This window comes from Notothenia rossii, assembly GCF_949606895.1.
Source record: "Notothenia rossii genome assembly, chromosome: 5".
NCBI classification, from domain to species: domain Eukaryota; kingdom Metazoa; phylum Chordata; class Actinopteri; order Perciformes; family Nototheniidae; genus Notothenia; species Notothenia rossii.
In genome coordinates, this window is record NC_136903.1 from 19,330,817 (window position 1) to 19,357,311 (window position 26,495).

Consider the following 26,495-nt stretch of genomic DNA (forward strand, 5'->3'; position numbering starts at 1 on the left):
GGTTTTACCTTACTTGTGTGTATGTGGCACATATTTACAACAGTTGACTATTAAACCATTGCACCTGCTTCAGTGTTTACACTTGAACTTGGCAGACGGATTATCACTTTATTAGCGGCTCTACTTTGTAAACTTTGTATCAACAGCGCAGAGAAAAAAAGTTACGATTTTTAGCGTGCAGCTTCATTTATTGTGGTCAATGAAGTCCACTGATGGATAATGGATTTCCTGCTCAAGAAGGAATGCTAGAAATGTCAGTGAGGTAGAGAACAGCGCAGGACGTTGTCTCTATTGGCCCATTGTGTGGGTTCAGCTAACCTTATTAAGAATTCACTGAGATAACTAGCAATGCACCAATACAACGTTTTAGTCCCAGTTCCAATACCTGGGCTATAAGTATCTGTTGTATACCAATCTTACAGTCTGTATCGCATATTGCTTTATGTCTCACTGTGTTGAAGAGACTGGGATCATAATCTTTTGTGTAAGCTAACATCAGACTTGATTTTAAGTTAACATTGCTTTCATAACTTTGTAAAAACCAGCAGAGTTACACATTGACTTTCCAGATTTAGAAAGTATATTGACGTAGCAAGCAAGAAATACCTCAAAACTGTTGTCATATTTGTTGTTGACCAATCTACTGGCGTGCTGCTGACAAATGACTGAGTATGCGTATTTGTAACCAGATACTTGCTCCAACTAATTGAATCATCAGTATTGGCTTATTTTGATCCATTTAACACCCTACTTTTAAACTATATTAATATAACATGTAATATCTTTAAACACATTTTTGACTGGAATCCCTTGTTTCTTTTTGTCTGTTTTTCTCAGATGACGGAGGGGAGGCGATGTCAGGTCCATCTGCTGGACGACAGGAAGCTGGAGCTGCTTGTACAGGTGAGTCTCTCCTCCTTGAACCCTCTCGCTCTACTCTCTCTTTCTTCCCTCTCTCTTTCTTCCCTCACTCTTTGCAGACTCTCCTTTCCTTAGAGCGAATATGCAATGTGTGGTGTCCTCAGGGACCTGGTTACTGCTGACCCAGGGAAATTTGGTCAGCAGTAGGTGACTTTGCTTTTTTCTTAATGCTCATCTGATCCTTCAACACACACACACACACACACACACACACACACACACACACACACACACACACACACACACACACACACACACACACACACACACACACACACACACACACACACACACACACACACACTGCATACACACAAGCATGCATGCAGCAGACCATGCCCTGATTTACCATCCCTGTAGAAGCAATGAGTTCAGTCCTAATAATGTCCTAAAAATAAACTCTTCCTCCTAAACTCAGGCTTCAATGCTCAATCTTCATCGTCCATCCCCACTGCCTCCCCAGAATGCATCAGAAATGCCCAGAATGATTTAACAGAAAACATCAACTGTTTGTGTAATTGACAATGCTCCTTCTGATCCTGCAAATATCTCTGTGTGATTGACAAAGCTCCATGCAATCCTCCAATTGTCCAGGAAAAACAAATCTGCATGCTGCCCCCCTCCCCCCTACTTTCAGCCTTCAATTTTACCCAGCAGGCCTTTCTGCAGTAATGACCAAAGGCAGCAGCAGCACCCAATGCACGCCCATCTATCCCTTGTTCACCATGTAAAGCCCACACCCTTTGTAGATAGCTACTTAGTGCTGTAGATCTGCTCTGGTCTGCTTTATGTTATACACCCAGGGTTAAACCCTCTTGTGAAAGCTTTTTCCATCACACAATAACACATACTTCGTTTGGTGGGGAGTTTTTGTTTTTTATAAAAATGTATGGCCCTCTCTGCAAAGTAACCTCTCCCTTCCCTTCCTCCTTTTCTCCATTGGTTGTTGATGACATACACTTTCATGTATAAGATCCCTCTCATGGTTTGGCTTCAAAGTAAATAGCCTCTTCATGAGAGGCTTCTTCCACTCTTCCTAACATCTCTTAGCCCCCTTTGGTCTGACCCGATTCCACTGCAAATGAGACAACAGAAAGTAATTGCCCTGGAACAGTAGAAGAACAGGAAGCAGAGCATATAGAAAGATTGACGCAGAAACTCAAGAGGTTTAGAGGGAGAAAGAAAAGTGAGAAGAGAGCTCAGGAATACAGAGACATGAGATGACAGTAAAGGGATGGGAATGGAGAGGATAAAATGGAGGGTAGAGCTTTGGATAGGTCTGCTGACTTTCTGATTCGATTACTCTGTCAGAACTGATCCTCTCTTTCAAATTGGTACTTGTCTTTGCACCGCTTCCACTCTCTTCTCGCTCCCCATCTCTCTTGACTTTCTACGTCTCAGTATCCATTTATTTTCTCAGCTCATTTTAGCCTTCACCTGCCCCAGCTCTGCCTTCTTCTAAATCGAAAATATGAAACACAGCTACAGCAGTTCTGTATCTCATCCATCTATTATCCCTTCTGCTCGCCATTCCTCCTCTTGGCCATTGAGAAAGGAAATGAATGGGAATTTAACAAAAAGAGAGTTGAATATAAACATTTAAGTAATCTTTATTTTATGTAAAGAGTTTTACAGATACTTGAAGTCTTGTGAGAGAGAACATTTGTTCTGTTTACCACATAATATACTTAATATAACACATGGTATTTTTACTGTTTGGCAATGGTATTATCAAGAGAGAAGTCAGGAAGAGGGGATGTTATTAACAAACCATTGTCATAAAAATATGGATGCTGCTTTCTTTTTTTCTCTTTTTTTCTATCCTCAGTTTTCTGCATTGGGTACAGTAGGCCATTAAGTTCTTTTTGGACCACAGAGAATGTTATTCTTAGTTTTCAAGTAACCAAGAAAGCAGTCAGGACCTTCCTTAATTTGCAAAAAAAAGATGTCTAGAAGAGATGATGATAATTCATGCAGAATTACACACTCCATCGTGCTCTACTGATCATTTATAACCAGTGTGGTCAAGTCTGTCCTGTTGCGGTTTTCATATAACTTCCTGTCCGAGCACGGCAGCCATCTAGCCTTTGAAAGGTTGAATCTCACTTCTGTCACTGACTTGTAACGTTGACCAGCTGTTTAATCCCAGAAGAGTCATTTAACATTTCCCTCTTCCTCATCCCCTTCCTCCTTCCTTTGATATACTTGTTTATGGAGCAATGCCTCATTGGCTGAGAACTATATGTTAGAAGGCCAACACACATTTTTACCAGGCCGTAAAGATTGAAGCTAACCTCCAAATACTCCACTGGGTGAACATATATTTCAGTCATATGGCTATCACTGCCTGAGGTTAGAGTTGTGTAAGAGTGAATGGGTTATTAAGTTGTGTGACAGTGTAACTCTTCCACACCAATGTTCATTTGAAGAAAACAAAAAGGTTTAAATGTAAAATGGTAAGATGCTACACTGAAAGTGTGTACACAAAACTAGTTGAAAATATTAAAACTTTTTTGGGCATCTTGTGACTAAAAATCTTTTCCCTTCCCACCCTTGGACTTTTGGATTGGCATTTGGAAATGAGTTAGCAGCCCATAAATAAATCCGGGCAATCCTGAAGGCGCCTGGCTAGCTGTTTGCTGAGATAGGGCCGTAACTTGCTGCCAGCCAGGCGAGTGAGCTACTGTTGTGTGTTAGTCACTTGTTTGGGGGTTTGCTTTAGCATGTCTCCTCCTATCTTGCACTTCCCTGTAATTCTCATACTGTTAATTATCTGTGCTGCTGAGGAGGCACAGGCTATAGGTCTATTAGCAGTAATGCTGTCTAAGCTAGCAGAGAGCTTTACTGCTTGATAGATGGCTGCACAGAGTGTGTGTATGTGTGTGTTTATATTCAGTATCATCTGTATGGTTCTGGAATGTGCCTCAGTTATTGTGTGAGTGTGTTTGATGTTCCCTATCACTTACCTTATTACCTGTCATTCACTCTCTGTATCACTGTTGGTATCTTCCACAACGTAATTACACATCCGCTAGGTATCTGGCATTTCAGAGATAAGTTGTAGTGTAAGGAAGGGGGGAGTTGTCACTTGAAGGGGGAGAAGCAAACTCAATTATACTGTCAGTGATTTTTTAAAGAGATTTTCACAGTCTGCTTGATATTCATAACAATGCCGAGGCAAGAAGTAAGCTTAACCTTGCAGGGGTCCTTCTGTTCTTTTTTTATCTCCAGTCTTGCACTTCTTGTATCTGGGGCTCATTTCCTCTCCATATTTCTAACGGTTTACTCTATGTGTCCATGTGTCTCCGTCCCCCTCTCTTTGTTTTTTATGCTGTGGTGGCACGGATGTCATTTAATTGATATTGTTGCCAGAGCAGTTGACTGCTGTGTAGTAATGAGAGACCAGGACTGTGTATGTGTCTCCAGCTGAACCAAAACATGTATTACCGCTAATACTATAAAGATAGCTTTCTTCCAGACCTAAAATGTCCACATCTAAATTGTTTTTGAGCACTTCAAAGAGATCGAGTGTCGCTTTTTTGACTTGCTGCCCTTCTATTTGGAGAAACAACAGAGCCAATCAAAGCCTTTGTGGATGGGAATACCACTTATTGTCAGATTCAGACAGATAAGTACCTGTATAGTTAAGTACAGCTCTTAAAACTCTTCTCTGGATGTATTGAACTACATGCAACCATTGTATAAACATTTAGCATGTAAAGAGGTGCCTTTTATTATTCTTGCTGTGAATTTAGATTAGAAAGTTTTCTTCAAATAACATCCTCTATATTCATTATTTAAGTGTTATGGGTTTCTTCTTAATAATTCCAGTGATGAAAGGTTTTGGAGTCAGGTGAGATCTAAGAGACACAACAAGCTAGTACAGTAGCCATTTTGTTTCCTATTTAACACTGTTTATCTTGTTCAGATGTGAAACCTGCACCTATATGGCAGATGCAGCCTATATGTTAGCTTCTATTCTCTCCAGAGTCTTTTCTGTGTTGCAGGATCACTGTAGGCGTCGTGCTTGTGTGAGATCTAGGTCATTGGAGTTGTGTCTCTGTGTGTACGTACATGTATGTGTGTATGTATGCTTGCTGTGTGTATGACATCACCTCCTCTTTAAATAGCTCTCAGTAGCTTCTGTCACTGAAGTTGTGCAGTGAACAGATAGTAAAGGACCTCAGGGGGAGATAGTTGTGTGTGTGTGTGTGTGTGTGTGTGTGTGTGTGTGTGTGTGTGTGTGTGTGTGTGTGTGTGTGTGTGTGTGTGTGTGTGTGTGTGTGTGTGTGTGTGTGTGTGTGTGTGTGTGTGTGTGTGTGTGTGTGTGTGTGTGTGTGTGTGTGTGTGTGTGTGTGTGTGTGTGTGTGTGTGTGTGTGTGTGTGTGTATGGTTGCACACAGTACGTTTTTCCCTTGTCCCCTATCCTAAACATACACAGCACATCACACATGTACCTCCTGTGTGTTGTGAGTAGGCTGCATGAATGTTGTGCATGGGCTCTTTAGTGCATATGTCCATGCAGAATGCGTGTGTGCCTGTAATGAAACTGTAGGCAGCGAGGCACACCCATGGTTAACCTCAGGGTGGGGTGTGCAGTTACTCGGGATGTCACAAACCAGCAGCATATGGCAGCAGTCCCCGGCCTCTGCCTGGCTTTAAGATGCTCTGCAAGCTCTGAGCGTCGTGATAATTGGAGGTTGTCATTATATAAAGCTCGGACAGTATTCCAGAGTATAAACCAGTTAGAAAGCTTGTATGCTAGCTGCAGCCCTCTCCCTACAATACAATGGTGGAGCCTGGAGGCATGACTCTGCAGTAGAGGTTTGGGTCAGATGGGCGGAAAGCAGGGAGGGGAAGGGCACGGTACCTGCACTGTCAGCAACATCCACACACTCCATCCATCTTTCTCGCACTCTCTCTTTCTAATGTATCTCCTCCTCTCTTGCTCTTTTCCTCTTTTCCCCCTTGTTTGTCAGAATGCTTAGTCATTGCAGTTAATCAATAGCTGATAGAAACATTAACATAAAGCTCTACACATGTACTTGTTCCAATTTCACTACAGTGTGATAAAGTACCCTCACACAGAGACAGGACTTTATAACTCAAATTCAAACTATAATGAGAGCAATACTAATATGTCTGTCCCCCTGCAGCCCAAGCTGATGGCAAAGGACTTGCTGGACCTGGTGGCCTCGCACTTCAACCTCAAGGAGAAGGAGTACTTTGGTATTGCATACACAGACGAAACGTAAGTCACATTTGAATAGTAATGCATTTGAAAGTGAACTCTCTATACTGTATGGTGTTTCAGTAGCCCAGGAATAGGTCTAAAGTTTGTCTTGTTTGTTGGATTGTGTTTGTTCTTCCCTGTTACACTGTAACATTGGTTGCCATAGATGACAAAGGGGAAAAAACTGACATTAGTTTTAAGCATAAATGATGTAGTAGCATGGTTTTATTTATATGTTATGTGTGTGCTTTGAATATGTTTTAACAAAAGCATCACTATTAATACTCAATTTCACAGTACAGTGTTTAAGTTTGAAATATGGGTTTAGAAATGTTAAATGTGGCCCTTTGTTTGGCCTTTTTTTCCCTGCTGAATTTGATAATGTTTACTTTGTGTATTTAGCATATGTTTGTATACGTTTATTTAGTATAAGAAATGTCCTTAGAAAAAACCTAGATATCCAGTTTATGGTTTTCACCTATCTTTTATTTGCCAGTAAAAGGAGATGGCTACCTTCATTCACCTTGATCATGAATATCATGCTGAAACATTCACTGATGTATGATCAGATACCTAGTTATAAAGGGCTTTGATGCTATGATAAGGTTACCAGTGTCCTGCTCTGGGCTAGCTAAAGATCACAAGTCTGTGTCAGTCAGAAGGATTGGTACGAGAACTGTGCTTGAAATACAAAAATGACATTCAAATGAGCTTTATTGTGTTTGGTGACCTAGAAAGAGAGACACCACAGCAGGTTCCAGAACTAGTCCTGCAATATACAAATGATTTACATGCAGGCAAACCTGGCCTTTTGTTCTCTCTCTTTGATGCCAAGAAAAAACAGCCTCTGCTCCATGGCATTTACATGGCTGTGACACAGTCTGTCCAGCAAAGCTATATCATCTTTGTAGTTTTAGCCCCCCAGGACTAATTCTATGATGTGTAGATTTGTTTTCCGAGGGCCTGGGGAGAGCAGACGCCTCAAAGCTGACCGCTCAGTGGTCAAAGAGGCCGTTTGGGAGGGAAACGCATGATAGATTGAGAGACAGAAGGAGGGAGAGCTTGAGAGAGAGATGTTGCTCAGTTGCTCAGGAAACCATGCAGGGTTACCAGGGTGACAAGCTGTCTCTGCAGTTTTTCTCTCAGTTGGAGGGGGACAGAAAAAAGAGAGGAGAGGGGGAGAGAGAAAAGGGGGGCAACAGAAGGGAAGACATGGAAATAGGAAAAGAAACATGGGGAGATTCAAGTAAAGAAAATGTTTAGCATAATTATATAAGTTCTGTGTATTCTTTTGGAATAATTATACCTCCCTGAATAAAAGGCATTGATTGCCTGTTTTGTCTCATCAGGGGCCATTTTAGTTGGCTGCAGTTGGACCGCAGGGTATTAGAACATGAGTTCCCGAAGAAGTCTGGTCCCATTGTCCTCTACTTCTGTGTCAGGTGAGTCTCTCTTTATTAAATTACTCAGCTAACTAACCCACGCCCCAGTCACTGATTGCATTGTTTGAATGTGTGTGAAAGAGAGAAAGAAAGAGAGAGAGAGAGAGAGAGAGAGTACGTCGCTAAAACTGTTAGTGTATGCTTATGCCTTCATGTGGTAATAGGAACAGATTAACAAGGTTAGTTATGACAGGCCTCTATGAAATTGCTTTGACCCCGGAGTTAAACTCCCGCCAAGGGGCCTCTCAGCCAATCATGAGCCTCTTATACCTTATCATTATGCGCTGCATGCAAATCCCGTCAAGTAGCTTTGTGGTGACTACAAAGTGCCCTATTCCAAACAGGATGGCCGGATCACGTACAGAGAGAAGCCGTGGCATACTATACTATTTTATAAAGATCACTTAAAAAAACGTTGGTGCCTAGTTTGTCAAAGGTTTATGTGTCAATTTCAATGCTTAAACATGGAAGAAAATAGTCTGGTTCTTGACTCAACCAATACGAAACATCCAATCCTACAGTGTGCTCTTCTTGCTGTATTGGAGTCTACTTCTCATTTAAAGCAGACTCTTCTATGACCTGTTATGATAGGGTCATGAAATAATCCAACAAACCCACACTACTCTCTTAGCCCTTACAAAAGCCCTTCTCATATTTAAAAACTCACACAAGTGTGCATGTGTGTGTTTGTGTGTGTGTTCTTTGTTTGTGTGCATGTGGGTGTTTTATCTTCAATAGGCTTTTGAAAATGCAAGAAAAAGGCACCTGACCTGCGAGGATATTTTCTAATCTTTCTTGGCCTCAAATGAAAACGCAAAGCCATCCTCTGCCCACACACACAGGAGCTCTCAGTCAGAGCCTGCAGAGGGAAAGCCAAGCCTTTGTTTTGGGTCTACTTATGTGCTCTGTCCCCAACAAATATCCATGATGTCATATACACCCCAGGGACTGAGCTTGGTTAGCAACGTACATAGTAACATGACGTACAATATCCCTGCTAAACAATGTCACTGAGTAGTCATTTCCAGGGCGACATTTACGGCACAGCTCACCATGACACAATGAGGCGACTGTATAGCGAAATTGTATTCTTAGACACATTGTTCACCCTGTGTAGTTAACAATGTTGTCATTGTACAATTTGATATACTAAAAACATGTGCAGATGAGTATAATTTGCTGCATTTAGTGCTGCCTCTTTCAGTAAAGTGGCATTGATATACACAGTTACCATCTCTCTTTATCTGCGGTAAGCTATAAAACATTTTTTTTAAATGTGTCTGTCCGTGATGGTCAGAGTGTGGGTCAGAGTGTGGGTCACTGTGTGTGTATTTAAATAGACTAATAGGTGTTTAGGGATGCTGTGGTGTTGGTGCTGTGACATTGTGAACTTTGACACCATTTTGAGGCTGCATCCCCCTTTTTATTCTCGCCGTTTAGTCCAATCTCTTACCTAAATCTTTCCAAATGTCACAATAACACACACACACACACACACACACACACACACACACACACACACACACACACACACACACACACACACACACACACACACACACACACACACACACACACACACACACACACACCCAACCCTGAGAAACACATGCATAGGCAGACTCAGGACTATAATGGAGCAACCGTTCGCCCAAATGCCATGCCTGAATCCATGATCAATGTGAGCATATTGTTTTCATTAGCACAAGGAAAGGTTGTTTCTGGGTGCAGGTGTGTCACTGCCAGGTGCATGCACAACATCTATTTGCATGCTTATGTGGTATCTGTGCAATGCGTGTACTGTGTTCCCATAAATGCTAGGCAGCAGCCCACCTCCAGCTGATTCAGTGGGAGCCTTTTTGCATGCTTGCTGCTGTGCTGGCAGTGTGTGTATAACTCATCAACACCGTGGCTTTAATGAAATGTTCCCACTGAATATTGACATGGCTCCTCTCAACGCGATTTAAACCCTCCAATATTGATCCTCCTACAATCCTTCTGACTCAATATCTTTACACTCATACACACACAAATCGACACATACACGTGTTTCCATAGGAACATGTGCTTAGGCCACATTATACACACTTTTGGGATACATCAAGTCATACACTGAGGATGTTTAAGATGTTAGCTTCCATCAAAGAACAGCTAACAATCAGTAGCTTCCTAGCGTTCCATCATTGCTCCCCTCTGGCTCTGCATGCATTCATGAGCTAAATTTAGACGGCATTATTATGTTAACTCACACCTCATCACGCTGCTAGAAGTGGTTTACTGTGCTTCTCTGCAGTGCGTGTGTGTGTGTGTGTGTGTGTGTGTGTGTGTGTGTGTGTGTGTGTGTGTGTGTGTGTGTGTGTGTGTGTGTGTGTGTGTGTGTGTGTGTGTGTGTGTGTGTGTGTGTATGTATCTGTGTGTGTCTGTACTGTATTTGCATGTGGAATCAGTACACACTGCTGATGATGCAGAGAAGTGGACAATGTGTGAAGTGCATCATGTGCACATCCAATGTGTGTGTGTGTGTGTGTGTGTGTGTGTGTGTGTGTGTGTGTGTGTGTGTGTGTGTGTGTGTGTGTGAGTGAATGAATGTGTGTGCATTCAGATTGAGGAATGTGCTCACACTAACAAACTAATAATGGATTGTTGCCAACACACTTGGTGAGAGAGGGGATCTGTTTAAGAGGTGTAGAGGGTCAGCCTTTGGTATGGTGGGCCCTCTTCTGGTCCCTCTGGTCGTTGCATACATCTGTCTCAGTCATGACTATACCTTAAAGGTGGGGTAGGTCATTTTGGAGAAACCAGCTCGAGTGCACTACAATTTGAAAATACACAGCCGGAAAAAATCTGCCAATTCCTTACAGAGCCCCTCCTCCAACACACGAACGCGCACATGACCAATGAGGGCACGAGATAAGTTTGTGCACAGATGGAAGGCTGACAGGCAGGTAGGCCATCCAGTTATTTTAGCCGGCTAAAATGATTGGTCGTGCTTTTTACAGTACTACGGCTTCCACTGATGACGTTTTCTTATGAATTTTTTGTCAAAGCTCTTAAGATATTCATTGCTATCGGGATGTTAAGAGCATTCCATGGAATATAACAAAAAGTGTATCTCAAGCCGGTTTCTCAAACTTACCTACCCCACCTTTAATATATTGTGTTTGTCATTTTTGTTTCTGGGTCAAAAGGACTATAAACTTTACTGATTGTCTTTGTAGAACTGAAGGTAAACCCATGATTTGCAATTATAATAAAATGTATCCCTCTATGTTTTCAGGTTCTACATAGAGAGCATATCCTACCTGAAGGATAATGCTACTATTGAGCTGTTTTTTCTTAATGCCAAGTCCATCATCTACAAGGTAAACTCAATAATCTGTTGCCATAATGCATATCCATAATACTGTTGACTGGGATGTATTTATCCTAAAATGCTTTAGAAATAAAGATGGTGAGTTTGGTTATGGACTTGCTAAAAAAAAAGAGGTGGGGGTTTTCAGTGGGTATACTTGAAGTTAAAAATAATGTTGGGTAATGGACTTTATACGATTTGAAGCATGCCACTTCATTGGCCAATTTTTGGTTCTAAATGAAGAGGCCAGCTTGGGCTTTGGTGCTCCACACGGATTTGGTGAAGCAGAAAATGTGAAACATTTGCATCAGCTGTTGCCTATCATTATATGTGCTGCTCCACATTCCAGCAACTAGCGCATAATTTGACACATTTTCTGCCATCTGTCAGGGTTGAAGCACATTTATTTTTGGCTGTTAAAATAAACACTACATAAGCTCCCTAATAGAAATGCAAATATATATTTTGAACATTTGGTGACTCACTTAAAGCATTCCTCTAAAAGAAGGCAATTCCTATGTTTTGTTGTTGTGCAGTTAACTGGTTCGCTTTCCCCTATCATATTCTACCTACTTCCTCCCCTGTAAAAAGACAACAATGTACTGTAGATTCAGTGACATCAGTGTTCAGCAGTTATTTTGCCTGTCCAGAAGAGGGCGTATGTGCTCTTGAAAAGATAAATGGGCCAAAAACAACCCAAACAAAGCTCTGTAGAAAACTCTGATAATATCATTAGACCCATTATTTTCAGTGCTGACAGTGATGGAAGTTCCAACAATAAATGCAAAGCCATTTAATGCATATTTGTGTTGAATTAATGTTCAGACTAGTGTGTCATACGCAATTTGTTGTATAAAAGTGGTATACAAACCTTACATAGCTAATAGTGTCAAATAGTAAACAAACCTACGTTTACATAGGAGGTTTGGGTGGTCTAGTTTATTACTATGTGCACAGCATCGGTCTTACTGCAGTTGTGATGAGGAAGACACTCAGGGGGAATACACAATCAATATATTGCGGCCACTGATAGCATCAAGAATCGTCCATCACTTGCAGCCGCTATCTGCCCCATCTCAAGATTGATTAGCGATAGATATTGCTCAAACACACTTGGAAAGTTGTGCTTCTGTTCTGTGTACAGTTTGCAGCAGATGTAGGCACATGACCTAATTTAAATATGTGCAAATAGCACAGGAGCACTTCAACTCTATTTGGCTGCACAGATAGGGATGCTCTTCCCCCTTTGTGGGGGCTTTGAGAATGATATGGTTTCTTTCTGTTTTATTTGTGCAGGCTAAGTGGATGCAAAAGTGTGCAATCCTCTTGAATGGTAGTGATTATGTAACTGAGTATTCAGGGATAGACTGACCCACAAACAGAAGGTTTCTGATTCAGTCACGTCTTTAGCTACTTCAAGAAGATATCTGATCCCGCTATACTCATGTATTTCACCCCGATAACAACTTCAGCTAAAATACAATGATCTCTTTCAATGCAAGAGAGCAAGAAAAGAAAAGAAATATAATGCAGTATTTTAAGAATGATTTGTTCATGTTGAGGGTTGTTAGGAAACTGTATCTCGGGATATGTTCTGCTTCAGCATTTATATAAGTTGTGAGAAACGTTCTGTGCTGTGCTGTGGGAACACATACAGTACGACAACACATACTCTATGACGGTTTGTTGCCACGTGGGTGGTACACCCAGGGTGGGTTTGTTCAGTCTAGTGTTTCATCCTGGCTGTCTGATCTCCCAACAAATTAAGAGGTAGATTGTAAAGGGAGCATTCCAGGCATACTTGACCCACTACTCACTGCTGAATACCCTTCTCCCCCTCAAAGCAGACCTAGCATTCAATGTATATGAACATGCCAATGGTCTGATTACAAACACCAAGAAAGATATTTGATTGTCATGAAGTCTACCTTTTCCCATATCCACATGTCCACATTCAAAAACAATATTACATTTGAAAGAACACCTATGGAAAATGCAATGAATAATCAGTAACCAGAGCATCCATGCCTACCCTCAATCCCCAAACCCCCTGTCTCAAACCCCCTCTATTTGCCTCTAATCTCTGCGCTCCATCCGCATGAAGAGGTCATGAAATTAGAGAAGGGAGAGTGGAAAACTGGAGGGGTAGTGGTAGGGCGATGAAAGTTACAAGCAACCCTTCTTGGATAAATGGAGGATGATTAGAGGCTCGACCACTTTTGCTCCCAACATGTTAAGTCAGTAAAAGTAATACAATCATTTCCTTCTCTCTTTTTCTTGCAGGAACTTATTGAAGTGGACAGTGATGTTGTCTTCGAATTGGCTGCCTTTATTCTACAAGTAAGATAAAGCATGTGTGTTTGTGTGGATCTCTGTTTGGATATATGTTTTTAGCTCATGCAGCCAAATGCACTGGTTGTTCCAGGGGCTTTTGCTCTGCATTGAAACGTTTTGAAATGTTCTTCCAACATGTCTCCACCAGCCTTTGATCCTAATTGACCATGATTGAATTCACATTTTCTATTGCAGTCATAATTGACGATGATTAAATCTAAATGATCTAATGCAGTAATCAATCTGTCAGTAAACTGCCATGGTGCTTGGAGATTTTAAAACCTAAAAACCTCAACTGCCTTAGTTGGTAGAAAAAATCTTGGCTACCGGCTAAATATTCAGTGCTGTCAGTCAGTGCTAATATAACACAGAGCAGCAGAGGAACTCTTTTACTTCACAAAGTCTTCTCAACGCCACCCCATACTCTCTCCTATCCCTTTCTCTGAGTAGGTCAGTCCATTAACGATGATGCTGCAAGGTCATGTTACACATAGACTTGGCTGAGTTGTTTGTCGATGTGTGTGTGTGTGTGTGTGTGTGTGTGTGTGCCCTCATTGCAGGTGCAGATGCACAGTATCAGATATCTGCTCTTTAGGCCTTCCAGATGGAGGTTTAATATTTCTCTCTGAGCAGAGCAGACCTGGCTGCAAATTCACCAATGCACACCGAACATAAACACAGATTTTATGGTCACTGCTTGGTGCTCACATATCCACATATGTAAATCCTTTCTCCTCTCACTACTTTTTTCTTTCCCTTTCTGTTCCACAGGAGGCTAAAGGTGATTTCACAAGGTAAGCACATGAGTAACTTCTAATCATTTGTAATGTAAGTGAAAGTTGTAGCTAGGAGGGATCTTTTCAAATGTTTATACCACATATTCCGTCTCAATGTTCATCCCCAGTGATAGGGTGGTAGGGTTTATACATGTTTATTCAGAAGCGAGAGGCTCAGACAGAGGGACAATGGAAGTGATATCAGTCGTCTGTCTGCTCCTCTGCTCCCCTGAGCATTGAGGTGCTGTCTCACTGTCTCTTTGTTTCTGAGCTTGGTTTGCACCCCTCCCTGCTTCTTTCCTGCTACCCTTGTTCCACTTTGATTCACTCTCTTCAGCCTGTGCTGCCACTCAGTTCTGATTTGTGTGTCAACATGTGTGTAAGGAAAAACAAAAGATATTGACATTCCTCCAATTTAAGACTCAACATTACTGCATACAATTATTTGTTATACCAACAAATATTTTACTAAAATATTCTGAATAAATATTTAAACTCAAATTAATTAAATTCAAGATTAACTTCCCAGTCAAGTAATGTTTCATGTCAGCTACTCTCCACATGTGGCTCTACACATCTGTATGATGTTAGCCTAAATGTATGTCATCCCTCATCCCCTCATCCCTTTGTTGTAGCACAGATAACAGCATCCCCTCTGACCTCATTTCCGCCTGTGAAAGGAGCAAATAAACACGATATCCTGCAGAGGGCTGGAATGTGACACACTCTGGAGACATTCCTTTCCCCCTTCTCCCCCTTTCCTGTAACGTCTTCCTCCCACTCACACATATCTCCCTTCTCTAAAAACATTATAGACTCCATACACTGTACCCCTCCTCCATATTAGGTTTCACTACATCGGTCACTGCTGCTACTCTTCAAAACACCTATTCTTACATCTCTTACATTACTTAGATCAGCGGTTCTTAATAATGTACCCCCTTTGAAAAACAATGTCAGCCCTGATCAGCGCAAAAACGATTTGTTTGGGACAAAATGCCTGTATAAAGAGGTACAGTACAGCGATGCACCATCAGTGTCTGATTTATAAAAACAACAACCTTGTAACTGAGAAACACTTAAATGCTACATTTCAAATGTTTACAATCCATCACTAAATTCATGGCAAACCATCTTTTTAATAAGTTGTACTTACAATTTAGCGAGAAACATGGGCTTGTGCTTCACTGAGGAGCTTTGTCATTCTCGGTGACAGGGAGGCACCCGCAGTTATTACACTTCACGTTTTGAAATAGGTGTAACTCTATCAATATAAAACCCACACTGCTCAAACTTCGTTACTTTTCCTAAAATTGGTATATTTATTTATTTTGGGGAATGAAGAGGAAAAAAAAATATGAGCATTTATACCTATAACCGCCAGATGGAGCACCCCGTTTATTTTTCCCATTTTATTATCCAGAATTACAGTAAACTTTTGAATAAAGTAGTTAATCTACTATTAGTAGTTTGTTTAAATGTATTACTTGTGTTGTTTTTTTCATTAACATAAAATAAATCTCACGTACCCCCTGCAGTACTCCAACGTACCCCTAGGGGTCCACGTACCCCCATTTGAGAACCACTGACTTAGATCTTGCAGCAAGCGATGGAAAGTTACATTACAGTATTAATTATAAATTATTTATAGACAATTAATATGTTAAATAATTATTTATTTGAGTGACTTGTGAAGATGAACATGTCACAATGGCACAGAGCACACAATGTATGTATACCCTTTCCTGCCCTTTCATTGAGTACAATGCCAACGTTTTGTACACCACCACATGTGCCTACTGAGTAGTTACTGAAATGGTTATCATCCAATCCAGACACACAGCTGTGTTCACACATTAGGAACAGAAGGGCAGGGTGGATGGGATCTCTTCCAGGGCGTTAGCTCATAGGTTGTCATGTTCCCAGGGCTTCCCCCACTCCTCTGAGGCCTGGGCGGCGGCTGGAGGGAGGCTGGGGGATTAGAGCAGGGTATTAAGACCTCCTGCCACTGAAGGTCTGAAAACTGAATCTGAAGCCAAGTCTCTCTGCCTGGGTCCCTGTCTCATGTACTCTGTCTAAAGGTTATCTATTGTCCAAGGCACTCCTCAATATACCCGTATTTTGGGTGTAATGTATCTGCCTAAAAAGAGACAAAGTGAAGAATTAACAACATTTTAGATTAATTTTACTGATAAAATGAATCTGTTTTGGGGTAATACCTAGTACAATAACCTTGTAGTGAAACTATCATAACATCAACCTTCTGTCCCTCTTTTCTCTCATTTCAAACTGTCGTTGTCTTTGTAGCTGTTCTTAGAAAAAGGCTCTCTAAAATAGAGAATTGACCTACAGTACAAACTCTCTAAAATAGAGAGTATTTAGGCCAATGGCCTCTCTCTTGACTAAACTAAACATAGTTCCTACAATTTTCCAATGTTATTTTTAAGACAGTTCTGGGAAATATTCAGTTTTGCATTTAGTTGTTGAGCTAAATACCTACAGCAGAGAATGATTGTTCTTGCTGAAGTAGTGTTGATCATGTCTTGTGGTTTCTCCCTCACAGTATTGAAGCAACCAAGTCTGACCTGAAAAAGCTGCCTGCTCTGCCCACCCAGGCCCTGAAGGATCACCCGTCTCTGGCCTACTGGTGAGAGACTAGTCATTTACAGAGAAGAACCATCACAACATTGCACTGGTCCTCCTTGTCCTAACCTGATTCCTTCTTCTATTTATGAACTGTCCTACAGTGAAGACAGAGTTGTGGAGCATTACAAAAAGATCAGTGGGCAGTCCAGAGGGCAAGCTATTGTTAAGTAAGTATTTGAATATGTCTCTGGTTATGTTTGTTCACCTTATAGAAGTCTGTGTGCTCTGTAACCCTGACATGTCTGTATTTCTGCTCCTCACAGTTATATGAGCATTGTAGAGTCTCTGCCCACATATGGAGTACATTACTACGGTGTAAAGGTACCGTTTTACTACTTTTCTTTTCCTTTTTTTACACACACATGCCACACACATTTTTCTTCCTTCTGTGAGTTTGAGATAAGGTGTTATGATTGAGATTAAAGCTATTTGTACTCTGTCTTTCTTTTTCAGTGCCTTTCTCTCTCTCCATCAATCACATACACTTGCACAACCTTTCATAACGTTTTTTGGTGTTTTGTGTTTTAGGACAAGCAGGGGATCCCATGGTGGTTGGGTCTGAGCTATAAAGGCATCTTTCAGTATGACCACCAGGACAAAATCAAACCCAGGAAGGTGAGATGACGCTCCCTCTGATCTCTCTGCACCACAAACAATGATCTTTAAAAGATGTATTTATATATTTTCCAAAATTGTAAAAGGTTGTGATTAAGCAATCACAACCTTAATAACTTCCAAGATATATTTCCAGTTTTGGCACCTACTTCTTTACTGTCGTTTTTAATTAGGAGTGGGTAGTTAACGTGTTACTCTAGAAGGAAATGTTTTCATGGCCACCGCTGTCTGTTTCTTCCATTCAGTGAGTCAGGATATTGTGTTTGGGAAGAGTACTAACAATGCTGTACAAATACTACTGTCTGGAGACATTCAGTCCCGGAATGTTTTGCAGCCTGTCCTGCTTTTATTCCCCTGAATGGGACCCTCCTCCCAGTGGATGCAACCAGTGGGTCGCCTGTGAAAGCCTTTCTTACCTCACCTCTGACCTCCAGCCGTCTGCAGGGCCTTGATCTGTGGCATTCAGCCTGGTCTCATAGGGTGTTAAAGGGGTTAACAGCATCCTAGCATACTGACTGACCACCAACACACTCCAACACACACATAGACTGGTACTCTGTAGCTCATAAACGCACACAAACACACACTAATGAATGCACACATCCACACACAGGAATTGAAGTGAACTCTGAACTCACCATCCTGATGAATACTTCCTGTCTGCCACAGATTTCCTGTTTGCCACTAACATTATGGTGCATTCCAGTGTAAATGACTGTCTCACCACCGAACACCCGTCTTTCCTCATTACCTCATTAAGTACCCAAAACATGGTGGCCGCTGAGGTGTTAAATAACCCTGTGGATGGATGCAGTCCTCATTTTCTCACATCAAACTCACACAAAACATGCTGGGAAACGTGTGAAACGGTCACAAACTGGTTTAATATTATACAAAGTATATACATATTTGTTGAAATGGAAAAAATGGCAAGTGATAGCTTTCTCAGAGGTGAGGCAAAGAAGAACGAGAGGGATTTCTTCTATTTTAGAGCGACATGGAGGGAAGAAAGAGTTAATAGCATTCCCACACAAGAGACTTATCAAGCATTCAGCTGCCATAGCAACACTCAGTGTGAGTCATTGATCCGTTAAGCTTCGGTACTGATCTCCTCACTATCTACCCTCTGTCCTTCTTTCTATCTCCTTCTCTCTCACACACACACACACACACACACACACACACACACACACACACACACACACACACACACACACACACACACACACACACACACACACACACACACACACACAAGCAAACACACATTTAAAAGCAAAGAAAGTAAGGCTGGGCCTCCCCACCGCACAAGTGGGATTGTATTCTAAGGAGCTTGACCCAAAAGAGATTTGTGGACTGCATGTCTTGTTAATGCAACATCACAAGACTGACTAAATCCCAATGAACACAGTAAGGTTTTTTCCCACTAATAAGGCAGACAAAGAGGATGGGTGGTGCTCCTTTTACAGAGTGGTTCCTTGTTTTAAGGAAGAGACACTGAGAGGTCACTGGGAGCTTTTCCTTTGTTATGGTAGTAATGAGAGTCACCACTATTTCATCAAACCAGAGGAAGAGCAGTTGATTTGGTGATTAGTCAATCAGCCGGTCGAGTACCAGTAACCAGTGACTCAGGTCCTCAGTACTGTGACTCAGTCAGGAGGAGGCAGAACACTAATTATAACACATTATGGGCTAATAACTGTTTTTGTTCACAGGAAGAGAGGTTAATCTTTTCAACATCAACTTTCTTTATTCATTAATAAGCGACTAAAGGACTCCAACTTGTTATGTAGAATAGGTGTGTGTGTACTAGAGGCAGTTGTGTTTAATTAGTTTGTCTTTTTATGAGGGGAGATCCCTGTTGTTTTAAATGCAGACCATTCACCGCAGCCTTCACGTTTATTTGGGGATGTTAACATAGTTTTCCCCCTCTCCTCACCGCAGGCCACATTTAGATAACATAAAGTACACACAGGCAGGGTTTACAGCCGAACCACACACCATACGATTGCCTCGTTGGTGTGTTCTGACTCATTTAGACAGAGATTATAGGGTCTGGGTTTGGACTGACTACCTAGCTGAATGACAGGCTTAAACAGGAAATCTTCTGTCAATACTGTGAAGCTGCAGCGAGGTTGAATTAAACAGCACATTAAACTTAATGTGATCTCACATGCATTTCACTGCATATTGATGTTTTTCTGTAGTGTATTAGAAGTACACACTGATTTGAGTCAACTTCTGTCTGTGTTTCATTTAGAGCAATCAAATAAATAGACTCATGCAGCCTGTTCTGATTCGTTTTATTCCATAAATGTCATACCTCCAAATCACCAAAACCAAAACACAAACAACAGGAAGTCACTCCTGAGTTTATCTACATCGCCATGACAACTAGTGGATATAGTGGTGGTTCACCAGAGCCCCACCCATGGGTGAAACAATAGAGAGCCTCAGGTCCAGTTCTTGAAAAAGAATAATATTCATATGCTATTTAAGCCTTCTATTCTTCTTGAAATCCCCGGGGAGTCCACGACACCGAAGAAAGGCCTTTACACTATCAGATCAAACCTTTTCATCTGTAATGGATGTGTGCTGGGCTGCACAGACAGTATTATAAGACAGACGTGGGTCTTTGCACATGAGCACCCGGTTGTTTGCTGAATAATGACCAGTCACTTCCTGTGCCTGTGTTTGTGTCTGCGTGTTTGTGCCATGTTGTGCGAGCGTTTGACGGTCAGAGGGAAACGATTTATAGCGACTCGCCCAAATAACAGAAGCACCCAATAGCTTTGACTGAGTTCCTTACAAATAATCTGTCAGCAGATTTTTGATGTTTTTTTCCAGACATCCGCGCTATTAAATGTCTGCCCTGAAGACTACAAAGGCTCATATATCTGGGGCATTGTTTTAAACTGCCTAGAATCACAGCATAAATGTCTAATTTTAAACTTGAGGGTAACTTTATTGAACCTCCTTGTAGATCACGTGAATACAGATACACATGTTCTACTTCCCCTGACACATCAAAGTTTACTTAAAAGAATTTCAGCAGCTCTATCGTGCTGATGAAGAGAACCGCTTTAGTGGTCTCGTGCCTTAACACAGTTAAAAACAGCTATTTTATCTCCACAGCTATATGTATCAACACACTCACCCACCCACTATCTACCCTGCCCGCTATATTTAGCACCATGCTACATTAGCACTTCACACTCCATTGAAAATGCACGGTACAGCGGCAGTTGCGATAAGGGTGCCGATTTCTTTGTTCCTTTCTTCATGCTTGTGCACACACATACACACACACACACACACACACACACACACACACACACACACACACACACACACACACACACACACACACACACACACACAGTACATACACATATACATCAGACTTTGTTGTTTTATCATATTTCTCCCCCTTCCTCCCTTTTCCTCCTTCTCATCCCTCTGACCATTGTTTTCACAGGCTGTTAAAATTCCTGGGCCGTGACCTGTTCCTCCCCTAGCTCCCTTTCTCCTCTTTTCCTCCCTCATCCTGTCAAAGTTGGGTCGTCCACATTGTTTCTTTTTCCCTGTTTCTCAGTCCTTAGTTTGACTTTCTTTACTGATATTCAGTGTACACCACAGCTCAACATGTGTGTGTTAGCAGGTCAGGGCCAGCTGATAGATGCAGGAGTTCTGAAATTGCCCGCACTCTACTCTTCTATAACGAGAAACAGACTTTGTGAATGTGTGTCTGTGCGTGTACACACTGACTAAACAGAGCGAGCGGGCACTTCAATTGTTTGGGCCACAGAAAGATTCTTCCCCCCTTCATCACTCTTCCCCTGACCCTCTACACACACACACACACACACACACACACACACACACACACACACACACACACACACACACACACACACACACACACACACACACACACACACACACACACACACACACACACACACACACACACACACACACACACACATACACACACACACCTCCCAACCACAGAGCCCAAAGCAGGAAGCAGAGTCCCTGAGGGAGGGAGGAGGGGTCAGGAGAAGGGGAGGCATTAACGTCCCCTCCCTCCTAGAAAAGCTACAGGAGAGGAGGAAACTTAACTTTACACACTTTCTCTCCACCAACACACACACAGGCACATGCCTACAGATGGTGAACACCCACTGACTCATAACGGTCTGTTCCCCTGCGTCTGGGAGGATTTAAGATACACACATGTTGTGGAGTACGTCTTGGGGGAAACTTTCTCGCCCAGCTGGCTTTGGCTCCATTTAAAGAGGGCCGGATGGTTCATAAAGGGGACGGAAAGAGAAAAGTCAGAGCAGAGGAAAGAAGGCCTCCTCCCTCTCACTCTGTCTTTCTCCAGAGTGAGGTCATCCAGCGAAGGATCTGCTGTGGACAAGACCGCCCGGTCTGGATTTGATCAGAGGTCCTCTTCTCTGCCCCCACCTCCCCTGTTTCTAACTCCTCCTCTTCGTCAGAGTCCTTTCTGAGTTTTTTTTCTTTTCTTCCTCCGTATACATTGCCTTTTCACTCAAAACAAATTGGAACGTACACAGAAGAGAAAAGAGGATTTGGCTGAAGGCTGTGTGGATTTAATGTGAAGCATGTTTCTGTGTGAGCTGCCCTGAAGACTGTTTCTCCTAAACCTCAGGTGTTCCAATGGCGCCAGTTGGAGAACCTCTACTTCAGAGAGAAGAAGTTTTCTGTGGAAGTTCATGACCCCAGGAGGTAAATTAATATCAATGTAATTAAGTGTTGAATTGCATGATACCAATTATACTTTAGTTATGAAATGTTGATACTATTGAATTATTGTGTAGTTCATCTTTGGAAGTGGTATAATTTTCGGTTCTCAGTTATGGACACCTTCCAGTAGCACTGACTGTAAATTACCCCTGTGTTTAATGTGAATGTGTTGAGATCCAAGCATGAAAAGAGTGATTGGAATCTAATTCAGTAATAGTTGCAGCATTTGTCTTGGCAATAGAGCGGGATATTGGGGATGTCTCGGTGGAGCCTGACACAGATTGATAGTATGATATTAACACACTTGTGCAGCCACATGCATGCACACACACAAGTTCCCTTTCACACACACATACAGTGTAAAGCCTTGATGGTTGACCACAGAAGGAGAGATGGCTGTGTGATAGCTGTGTTGCAGAGGAAGTAACCTCTCTTGTGTTTATTTAACACAGCTATATATGTGGAGTGTTATTCTACAGACAGAGGGAGGGAGAATGCGAGAAAAAGAGACGGTCAGGGTGAAACAGAGAGCAGTGGTGTTTTCTTTACAGAGAGCTGTCATTAGGGTGAGCGGGCCTGTTGCTCAGCTACAGATGTGTATTTAAATAAGGATGAGTAAACAATGAGGAACATCTTGTGTGGCTGGTTTGCCATATTAAACCTCTAATATTCTTTATAGGGATGCACAGTATATATAAGTGCTGATAGAATACATAAAAACACAGTGGTTATATGTCATGGTATTAACTTGCTCAGAGGCCATCATTACTTTAGAAGCAATGTCAATTAGGCGGTGGCTCGTTTTACTGCATTTTTACAAGTGTCAGAGAAATGTGGTTTCTTTCAGGTAATGTAAAAAAAGTGAAAGGCCCTATCTAGAGGCGGAGCTTAGCTTTTCTGTTAATGATTGAACTTTGTGAAAGAGGAACTGCTATTTAGGTATTATATTGGTAAGGACTTAGCTATTGGAAATCATCCATCCGTCCAAACATCTTAGCCTTTCTTATGAATATGTATGCATCAACTTGGGGTATAACAAAAATGTGAAATTATTCACTTTCTTATCTTTAACAGCCATGACAAACCTCATTAGTATTTGTAGTATAGGTAATGGTGATGATGAGGAAGTTGTCTGGTGGGAGTGTTTTGACAGACCATCTTTTGTATACAGTGTATATAAGGAGGCTTTGTGTCTGCTCTTACAGTCGGGCCTCGGTGACGAGAAGGACGTTTGGTCACAGCGGCATCGCTGTGCACACGTGGTACGCCTGTCCTGCGCTCATCAAGTCCATCTGGGCCATGGCCATCAGCCAACACCAGTTCTACCTGGACCGAAAGCAGAGCAAGGTCAGTGAGTCAGACCCGCCACAGACATACCCATGAATACAGACGAACAAGAGATACAGCAAACTCTGTAAGCATGGTCAGTAAGTGTGTTGCAATTAATGATGTGTTCTGACAAACCCTTTCCATTCTCGTTTCTCCAGTCCAAAATCCATGCAGCGCGGAGTCTGAATGAGATTGCTATAGACCTCACGGAAACAGGAACTCTAAAGACCTCCAAACTAGCCAACATGGGAAGCAAGGGCAAAATTATAAGTGGCAGCAGCGGCAGTCTGCTCTCGTCAGGTCAGTATGTGTTCAGTGTGTGTGACTGTGATGAGAGAAGGAGAGAAAGAAAACAGGGGGAGAGAAGATTTGATTTGCGTGCGTATTAGTCTTTGTGTGTGCATGTGTCTCATCAACAACTGGAGAGACAGAAACAGCTGCTTCCGGAAAAGGCCATTCATTCTGTGCTGAATGTTCTCCCACACATACTGTCTACACACCCCGCCCTGTGTCTTTCTTTATGTATGGAACCCACCCTCTGTGTCACACTCTCATCCTCCAGAGGCCCCTCTAAATTTAGTGGGTGAGGGAATGAAAAGGTCAGAAGGTCAATATACAAATGTACCATGGCCTTTAGAACAATGTTTGTCCGTGTTGAACAAGTATGAATGTTAACAGCAAGAGAGAAAGTGCCCTTTTTAACCCAGACAGACATCTCAAGTGTTGCATGCTAGGAGAGTCAGTTCAGTAATTAGTCTGAATAGGCTAATCTAGTGAAATTTGATTAGTTTCTGCTACATTATTCATTCAAAATGAAATTCACTAGACCAAAGCAGCATCATTTAAGGTTGAAGAGGGTGTCTATGCATGGCTTTGGTGTCTGCTATTTAGATTACAGCACACCTCACTGAATCAATTACTGTTTCCACTCAAAAGAACACTAATCTCTTTCAGTAAAAATGTCCTGCATGCTGTCCTGTCCTATTGGATCAGTTGTTTGGCTTTTCTTGATTTTCTAAGTATAGATACCTGTATCCCTGCCTAATCTCTTTATCTCTTCAGCCATCCATTCCTAGTCTCCTAATCTCCCTTTTTGCTTCTCTTTGTCCCTTTCTAATTTCACCCCCTCCCTGTATCATACAGAGTGTCTTTGTCTTGTCACTTGTCTCCTTGGTGTTGTGTCAGTGTGTTGATTTCATGATCCACTGCTAACTAGAGGCCATCTCTGCCCAGCAACATAAACATGTCATATGAACTGTGGTGCCCCCCCCCCCCCCTGCCATTTATTTCTGGTCAAACGTTCAGCTGTGTTTAGTTTAGTATTGTTACTATGTCGAACTGCATACATCACGTACAGACCAACTGAGAGAAACAATGTGTTTTTCTGTGTGTGTGTGTGTGTGGGGGGTTGTATGTATTTATTTTTTTGCAAACGAGAGTGGCACCATCTCAGGGCCTTGGAGATTGTGCGTCACTGACTTTGTCCTAAACTGCCCCTTCCTTGAAGGACTCACACTCGCACATACACACAACTAACACTCAGTGTCCTTATCGAAGCGTTCCACTCACTTCCTTGTAAACATCCTGCGAGGGTAGCAGGTGCACGCATACTTGCTGCCTTTCCTCTGCCTCAAAACAAGTCCCCACTACTCTACACACTCATATGCTCCTGCCTCCCGCCTCACGTTGTGTGTTGTCTGTGCCCTACAGGCTCTCAGGAATCAGACAGCTCCCAGACAGCTAAGAAAGACATGCTGGCAGCACTGAGGGCCAGGCAGGAAGCTCTTGAAGATACACTTAAAAAGAGACTAGAGGAACTCAAGAACATCTGCATAAGAGAGGCGGTATGAAAAACAACAGTTTCTGCAAATACTTAGAAAACCAGAACCATTTTAGACTTTGCCTTTCTAACCTTTCCTCCTGTCGTTTTTTTTAGGAGCTGACAGGAAAGCTTCCCAAGGAGTATCCTCTGGATCCGGGAGAGGAGCCGCCCACAGTGAGACGGAAGATCGGTACCGCCTTCAAACTGGACGAGCAGAAAATTACTCTGAAGGGAGAGGTGAGGCTGTTTTCCACCGTAGCACTTTATCACATTTGCAATCTCCCCGCTCCCCACTAAAGGCCAAATAAAAACAGGAGGTCATCTGGTGGTTACAGTGTTTAACACTAAAACCAAATACCACAAGGACCTGTCCAAGGCACTGTGGTGCAGTAATGTAATGTTGAATGCAGCGCTTAATAATTAAGAGTCTATTATTATTATCTATTTATGAACACTATGGGCTTTGTACATCAAAGCTGGTTATTTAAAAGCTCTTGATGTTATACAGTGCTGATCAAGGGCTGTATTCAAAACCAATTACTTTTAATTAATACTCAAATAATGGTTGTGATGATTGACATCATGAAAACTGAATTCATCCCTCCTCAGTTGTTATGTGAGCAAAGGAAACAGAGAACATGGAAAAGCTTCAGTCTAAGAAGTCTTGAACCTCGTGGAAGAAGTTTTTCTGCAGCTTTGTGTCTCTGTCTTTTTGTGCCACGGGTAGATTTTCCACAGCAGCAGAACTTCTAAAAATAGCCTGGCAGTATTCTTGCCACAGGAAGTGGTGATAGTAGGATTGTGTGAGCGCCTGAATGTGTGCAGGCATGGGTGTGTGGGTGTGTCTCTCTGAGGTTGTGTGCTTTGAAAATAATCCAGGGACACAGTATCACAAAACTGCCTCGCAAGCAGAAGGATGTTTCTTAATTTACACTGAACACCTTAAACTCCCTCACACACAGAAACAGAAGCCGTTCTGGCAGGAGTGTGTGGGGATTGTTAGAGAGTGGGATTCCTCTGAACTGAGGTAGTCTAGTGAGATGTTGACGCAAATAAATACATCATCTCTCCGTCTCTCTAGAGGCAAGTGAAATCATGTGTGTTCTCATAGGTGAAAGCAAACATGAGTGATATGAGTTTATTTTCTTGTGTATACTCAGTTTTTTACTATTCTATGCTATTTAACAGTATACTACGACATGAATTTCCCGATGGGGATCAATGACGGTTTGTCTTATCTTACCATATATGT

The 26,495-nt window shown here is 42.0% G+C and overlaps 1 protein-coding gene across 9 annotated transcripts in view; it reads left to right on the top strand.

Moving 5' to 3' along the window:
• The window catches only part of frmd4a (FERM domain containing 4A), a 109,336-nt gene that overhangs the window by 72,459 nt on the left and 10,382 nt on the right, over nucleotides 1-26,495 (top strand). For all 9 annotated transcript variants that reach the window (XM_079679956.1, XM_079679957.1, XM_079679955.1 and 6 more), the window contains exons 2-16: nucleotides 838-903; nucleotides 6,078-6,172; nucleotides 7,504-7,596; nucleotides 10,874-10,958; nucleotides 13,232-13,288; nucleotides 14,054-14,076; nucleotides 16,622-16,705; nucleotides 16,806-16,871; nucleotides 16,968-17,025; nucleotides 17,233-17,319; nucleotides 21,998-22,074; nucleotides 23,298-23,439; nucleotides 23,580-23,721; nucleotides 25,132-25,265; nucleotides 25,358-25,480. In XM_079679956.1, coding sequence (XP_079536082.1) covers nucleotides 838-903; nucleotides 6,078-6,172; nucleotides 7,504-7,596; nucleotides 10,874-10,958; nucleotides 13,232-13,288; nucleotides 14,054-14,076; nucleotides 16,622-16,705; nucleotides 16,806-16,871; nucleotides 16,968-17,025; nucleotides 17,233-17,319; nucleotides 21,998-22,074; nucleotides 23,298-23,439; nucleotides 23,580-23,721; nucleotides 25,132-25,265; nucleotides 25,358-25,480 — 1,332 coding nt within the window. The remainder of the gene's footprint in view (nucleotides 1-837; nucleotides 904-6,077; nucleotides 6,173-7,503; nucleotides 7,597-10,873; nucleotides 10,959-13,231; nucleotides 13,289-14,053; nucleotides 14,077-16,621; nucleotides 16,706-16,805; nucleotides 16,872-16,967; nucleotides 17,026-17,232; nucleotides 17,320-21,997; nucleotides 22,075-23,297; nucleotides 23,440-23,579; nucleotides 23,722-25,131; nucleotides 25,266-25,357; nucleotides 25,481-26,495) is intronic.